The 6,926-nt window shown below is 39.2% G+C and overlaps 1 protein-coding gene across 1 annotated transcript; it reads right to left on the reverse strand.

Moving 5' to 3' along the window:
• Nucleotides 1-2,029: 2,029 nt before the first annotated feature.
• LOC148945154 (uncharacterized) lies at nucleotides 2,030-2,539 on the reverse strand. The gene has a single exon (XM_089098959.1). It carries the CDS (start codon nucleotides 2,537-2,539, stop codon nucleotides 2,030-2,032), a length of 510 nt encoding a protein of 169 aa, XP_088955085.1.
• Between the last annotated feature and the right edge of the window lie 4,387 nt (nucleotides 2,540-6,926).

The raw sequence follows: 6,926 nt of genomic DNA on the forward strand, positions 1-6,926 counted from the left end.
GTGTGCCATTTAGCAGGAGAGTCCTTTTCTTAGAAAATCTTATTCTTTTTATTTTGTAATTCATTAATGTTATTTTTCATAACTTTTTCGTCTTTATTATTATTATATCCCTTGTTATTTTTTTTTTTACTGCTGCACTTCTTATACTTATTTATTATTTCTTTATTTTTAATGTTTAGATATATTTACATATTACTATTTATACTGCTTATTTTTGTATATTAATATTTCCTAATATATTTCTCTATTTTATTAATGTCAATTATTAATCTTATTTCTCAAAATCAATTTATAATATCATGCATTACCTTACCTTAATTGTTGTGTACATTATTAAAAGGGTATCTTGGCCTGTACAAGATTTACTAGTAGAACCTGTATGCATCCCCTGTGTTTTGTTACAGGATGTCTTTTTTCAGAACACGAAGAAGAAAATAGCCCGAGGAGATCTTTCAACTTTATTAGACGAATTGCCTTCTGACTATGACTCGGACACAGAATTAGAGTCAGATTGCGACCTCTCCGATGATCCTGGCGTCTTGCCTAAGTCTGGCCTCAGCAATAAAGTGCTGTATGTAGTTCTAATACTGGATACTTTTTTACTTTTCTGAAGAACCAAAAAGTAATATAGCAGCACCTAACCCCAAAGTGCCCCCAAACAGCTAAGCTCAAACCAAACCACTGGTCATTCCAGTTGGTACTAAGTTTGATAAGAGCCCTGCAAAGCTTACCATGAGAGCAGTTAGATCTTCAACTGTCACATCTACCTCTTTTATTGCCACGAAAATTGCAAACGAAAATTTTTCTTTCGATATGCTTTTACCCATATTGAAGAAACTAATTTTGGCAGCCCCAACTATAGGAACGTTTTCAAAAGAAAGTGGAGCAAAATGTGATTTTTTTGATGATTGTAGCACACCAACTGACTTCTTCCTTTGGTTGTGGAACGGGAAGTTACTAGATCAGATACAGTTCTCAGGTGCTTTGAATGAGGCAGATATTGTCCTTACACACGAAAGGTGTAAGGAAAAGCTATTCGAGATTCGACCGTTGATTGAAAAGCTGAACATGCAGTTCTCAGGTGCTTAGAATGAGAGTATGATCTTATTTAAGGGTAGATCCAGTATGAAGCTATATAACCCTATGAAACCCATGAAGTGAGAATATAAAATCTGGTGCATTGCTTGTATGTCTGGCTACATTTACGGATTTGAAACCAATCAGGGAAAGAAAGAGGAAGCATCCGTACTGGTGCAAATTGGGAGGGAAAGTAGTTGTCAAATTAATTGCTCCTCTCGTGTCCAAATACCACTTGGTGTATTTTGACAATTATTTTACTTCGATTAAATAATTGTGCTGCTTAAAAAAATAAGGCATTTGTGCATGTGGGACAATAAGGAACACAAGAAAGTACTTCCCTGAGCTTATAGCCTAGAGGACAAGAAGATGGAGAGAGGTGAATCAGATTGGCGAGTTTCTCAGCAAAAAATTGTTGCTGTGAAGTGGAAAGACAATCAAGTGTCTTTTTGGCGTCCAATTGGCACTCAACTGAGATGAAGACAATTACTAGGAAGAAAAAGGATAGAACCAAATTGACCTTATCTTGTCCAAAAATGTCAGCAATTATAGCAACTACACGGGAGGAGTCGATCAGGCTGACATGTTGCGCAGAATTTACGGATACAACAGAAAGTGCTATAAATGGTGGCATAGGTTGTTCTTTGGTCTGTAGGTTATGACCATCACAAACGCATATGCTTCTTATCAAGTAATAAAGCCAGAAGGGGAAAAAATCGCACTGATAGACTTTATAAGAATATTAGCCAGAGACCTAATATAGTTGTCCTTGAGGCCACCAATTGAAACGACAAGGGGACGCCCTTGTTCCAAATTTCCCGTAGTGGCTGTTAAAAATTAGAACATGAAAAGAAGGAAGGGAGCTTTCAGTGTACCAGATGATGTTCGTCTAGAGAATTACCTTAAATCGCATTTTCCAGCGAAATAAGGAAAGATCCTGTAGAGTCGCTGGTCAGTGACGATGAGGAGCCACTAGTTCGGTGGCGTCCCACTCTGTTTTCCATGGTTTGGTGGACCAATTCTTATCGATGGCGATCTTGAATGCATTGACAGAGGGAGCGGTGATAGCTGCATTGGGAAGACTGTTCCAGGGGCCCACCACTCTATTGGAGAAGTAGTGGTTGCGGAGTCTGCTGTGAGCTCTCTTCCTGAGCAGCTTCTTATTATGTCCTCTTGTCCTGGATGATTCGTCAAGTTGTAAAGGACTCTGAGAAGAGGAATCGGCATGCAGTAGCTTGTAAGCCATAATGACATCGCCCCTCCGGTGTCTGTAGACGAGTGTTGGGAGCTGTAGTTTGTTCAGGTGAGATGGATAGTCAAGGTTCTTGCATCCATCAACAGCTTTGGTTGTGTGCCTTTGGACAGACTCTATTTTCTGTTGGTCACTCTTATTCAGAGGGATGGCAACACATATCCCAAAATCCAGCAATGGTTGTAAGAGACCCTTGTACAGCTTTGTCATGACTTTAGATGATCTGCTACGTACTGTACACTTAATTATTCCAAGGGTCTGAGATGCTTTGGCAACCGCTGTTTGTGTGTTTGTTCAATTTTAATTCTTCATCGACGACTATTCCCAAATCTCTTTCAGCTGCCGAGGAACCAATCGATTGTCTAGAGCCATCCCCCCCACTCATATGGTACTGCCACTCCTCATTCTTTTTCCCGAAATATACCGCCTTGCACTTCTGTATGTTAAAGTCAAGCTTCCATTGGCGGGCCCAAAGGGAAAGTGCATCCAGGTCTTCCTGTATGGTGGCTCTAGTCGCTGTCGACTCCGCGGGCCCAATAAGCTTTGAATCGTCGGCATAGAGGCTCATCTTATTTCTTACAGCCCGTGAAGCATCATTAATGTAAATATTGAAAAGTGTTGGGCCCAAGATCGTTCCCTGGGGCACGCCACTATCAACACCAGCAACTTCTGAGAGAAACTCTTCCCCATTATCCCCAAACACTCTAACTCTCTGCTTTCTTCCTGAGAGGAACTGCATCACCCATTCAACAACCTCCACATGGATCCCGGTAGCTAAAAGTTTAGCCTTCAAAGAACGATGGCAAACTTTGTCAAAAGCCTTTGCAAAGTCTAATAAAATCATATCAGCAGGGATATCCAGGTGTAGCAGGTAGGTGACACATTCATATGCGTCAATAAGATTTGTCTCAACCGAGCGTCCAGATCTGAATTCATGTTGGCTATCGGTAAGTAGTTTGTTGTCAATCAGGCGTTTCATAACAGGGGTATTCGCAATTCCTTCGAGGATTTTACCGATTGTCGAGGTGATACTAATAGGTCGGTAATTTTCAGCACAGTTCCTGCTTCCACCCTTGTGAACAGGTGTAATATTCGCATTTCTCCAATCTTGAGGGACTTGTTTCGTGTCAAGAGACTTCTGGAACAGTTTAGCTAGGGGGAGGGCAAGCTCCGAATGAGCCTCTTTCAAAGTTCGAGGGTGAACCCCATCAGGGCCAACTGACTTATTTGGGTTCAATCTTTTGAGCCGTGATTCCACATCCAAAGTACCAACAATAATGATTTGCATCAGTTTCTGAATGTCATATTCCAGCATCTGTGGCAAGGGAGAATTATTTGGAGGTGTTAAAACTGACTTGAACTGCTGGTTCAGAGCTTCAGCTATATCTCCAGGGTTGCTTATGGTATTCCCATTAGCTGAGAGTTTGGTTACTGAATGTCTTCCAGGTTTTTGAGTTGAGGCATACTTACAAAATTTCTTCGGTTTCGATGCTGAAGCTAGAGACTCCTCATACTTGCTAGTAACTTCTCTTGTAAGGTAGCGGACTTTGTTTCGTATTTGTTTGAATTTGTCATGATTAGCTTGCGTTGGGACGTCCTTGTACCTTCTTCAGAACTTCTTTTTCTTCCGGACTGCTAGCTTGATTTCTCTGTGTGATGAAAGGGAGCGTTCTTGGTCTTTGTTTCCAAGTGGCTGTCGTGTGTTTTGCGATTGTCTCACTGAGGACCCTTTTCATCTCAAGCCAAGCTCCCTCTACATTATTCTTTTCGACAAAAGACCAATCTTGGTTAGCTAAATCTTGCCTGACCTTGTTTTAATTTGTATACACATGTTTTCTAAAATTGTTTGTCTGCGGGTACAACTTTAGTCGACAAGTTATGGCTATATGGTCGCTTGCGCCAAAACGTGGCTCTGGGTCTATACTTTGGATTGCCTCCTCATCTTTGACAAATAGGAGATCTAAGAGAGATGGGTTCTGGCCCTCTCAGTACCTAGTCGGGAAATCGATTGTCTGGTACAATGAATGTTCTTGTAGGCATTCGAGAATCGCATCAATAATGCGATTTAAGGTAAAAATTGTGTCAACAAGTTTCAAGCTGAAAAAAGTATTTGTCATCAAGAAATAAATGCGGTCCTGAAAGGGTTAAGAAGTACAATTCTCTATGTCAGTATGCCAATTGTTTTTTAATCCCTCTGCGGAGATTTCTGAGGGTTTGGCAGTATGCTTTTGCATTGATACCGGTTCCTTGTTGCATGAACTCGACCAACAAAACACCATAGGTGTTCTGAAAAACCTACGCTATGATTTTGTGCTGGGAGAGAGTCTCTTTGGCCTTCAATTTGACAGGGGAGTATGTGTGTTTCCATTTAATGTTCTGTTGCCTCGATTTGGTTGTGATATGCAAAACCCATGTTTTGTCTCCAATTAAACGGGTTGCCGCCTCAATGGCAACCTTTTCAATGATGACGACGACGTAAAAACGGCAGTGAACTCTTTATTATTGGAGCTGGCGGCCAATTTTCATGAAGAGTTTACTTTAAAGTTAGTTGAGAGGTATTAGAAGAGTTTGAAAAGGCTTAGCAACTATGCCAAAAAATAGAGCAAAATATAAACTTTCTGAAACTAAATTTACTTTTTGAAATAATCTTTTGTTGTGTACTTATGGTCGAAAAGGCCTTACTTAAAAAAAAAAAAAATCGTATTGAAGGAATTTTGTTCATTTTCATTATAATTGATGTTTACTGGCCACTTTAAAAGAAGTTTACGCAGCATCTTTTGGTTAGACAAAGTATGGACATAATTTGAATAATGTGACATTTCCGGATGCTCAGGGGATACATCCATGGACCGAAATGTCGGCAACCCTCCTCGGTAACGCTGTTTTCTTATCATAATCATCAACAGTTTTAAGATTCGGCATCCGGAAGCACTTGTAAATCAGGACTCAGGTGTGGAGGGCACGGCCAGCCCTTCGGCTGGCTCAAAGCTAGTTATTTTAATAGAAAAAAGAAAATGGTAAGTAGGCGTAGGCCGTGTAAGGTTTTTGTCTCTTTAATGAATGTATGATTGTTAAGCCTCTTATGATGGAGAACTAGGCTACTTACAAATCAACAAATACATGTACAGTTTTTATCAAACTCCTAAGATTTTATGAGGATATATGGCCTACTGTCTAATCCTTTCAATCATTTGAAATCAAATTAAAATTTTAAAATGTTCCATGAAGCCATGCAGTTCTATTTTCAAAATCTCCACTCTTTTCCTCAGCATTAAGCGTTTTCAGCTGCGAAGTTTCAACCCCGTGTTTTCCTCTAGAACCCGCTTTGTGAAAACACTTGATGCACTACACGAGAACAACCCGTGTTCGAACCCGGTGAGCCTGAAAACGAAAGCCCTCTTTGCCGCCTATGTCAAACCTATGATGAGACCATCAACCATGTTCTTTTTGGTTGCCCTGTGGCAACTCTCAACCATAAAAAAGAATGGCTAACTTTATCTGCTATATTCAAGCGCCTCAAGCTAACCCCTAATATTGACCAACTAACACAAAGGAGACACTCTTCAACTGATGATGCTGAATTGTTCAAAGCTGTCTTTAACTGCCTAAATATAGGTGGTTTCATCAATGATGTATAAAGACTATTATTGAATAATAATAGTCTAATCTCTATATTTGATTTCACAGGACACCCCTGACATAATCAGACAATACGAAAAAGGTTAAATGGATTCATCCGAAGCCTATAATTGAAGAAGAAGAAGAACGAAGCTTTAGTAGCCCAAATAAAAGATGCAAACTCATGATGTTTCTATGGTTGGTAAATATCTACCAAACATATTATTGAGTTAGGAATAAAGTTAATACATCATTTGATGCCTTTTTTTATGCTGATTACGAATATAATAATCATTTCTATCAGAAATGAATTGCAGCCCCTACATATAGGGCCTAGCCTATGGCAATTCAGGGTTAGGTTAGGTTGTTGAAATATATAGGCTACCCTGAATTGGCATATATAGGGGGGGGGGGCTGAAATTCATTCCCAATAGAAATGAATATTATATTCATAATCAGCATAAAAAAGGCATCAAATGGTGTATTCACTTTATTCCTAACTGAATAGGCCTAATATGATTTGGTAGATATTTACCAAATGGTTAACCTATATATTAACTGAGTACATACCCCCACCCTTTTAATGTCCAAATATGTATCCAGAATTGCATCCTGAATTCAAATTCTCACCCAGGTAAAACTGAAGGTTTTTTGGTAAATATGGGGCAGGCTGTATTTTTGACCTTCAAACAATGAGAACATACCACTTCTTATCTTTTATTTGTTCTTTTCCAAATATGACTGGGTCAGTTTTTACCAAATCATATTATTGAGTTTCAAATAAAAAGAAATATACCATTTGATGCCTTTTTTATATGCTGATTACAAATATAACAATCATTTCTATTGGAAATGAATTTTAGCCCCCCCCCCCTATATATGCCAATTTCAGGGTATTTATTTCTACATTAGGGGGGGCAAATTTAAGTTCTGATGTAAATGGGAGGTAAATTTAAACTTTACCACCCCCCCTAATATA

The sequence above is a fragment of the Artemia sp. Qi Xiang Cuo genome, chromosome 13 (genome assembly GCF_049724085.1).
Source record: "Artemia sp. Qi Xiang Cuo chromosome 13, ASM4972408v1, whole genome shotgun sequence".
NCBI classification, from domain to species: domain Eukaryota; kingdom Metazoa; phylum Arthropoda; class Branchiopoda; order Anostraca; family Artemiidae; genus Artemia; species Artemia sp. Qi Xiang Cuo.

Coding starts and splice junctions, on each gene's coding strand:
- LOC148945154 (XM_089098959.1), bottom strand. CDS start 2,539: ATGACAAAGCTGTACAAGGGTCTCTTACAACCATTGCTGGATTTTGGG.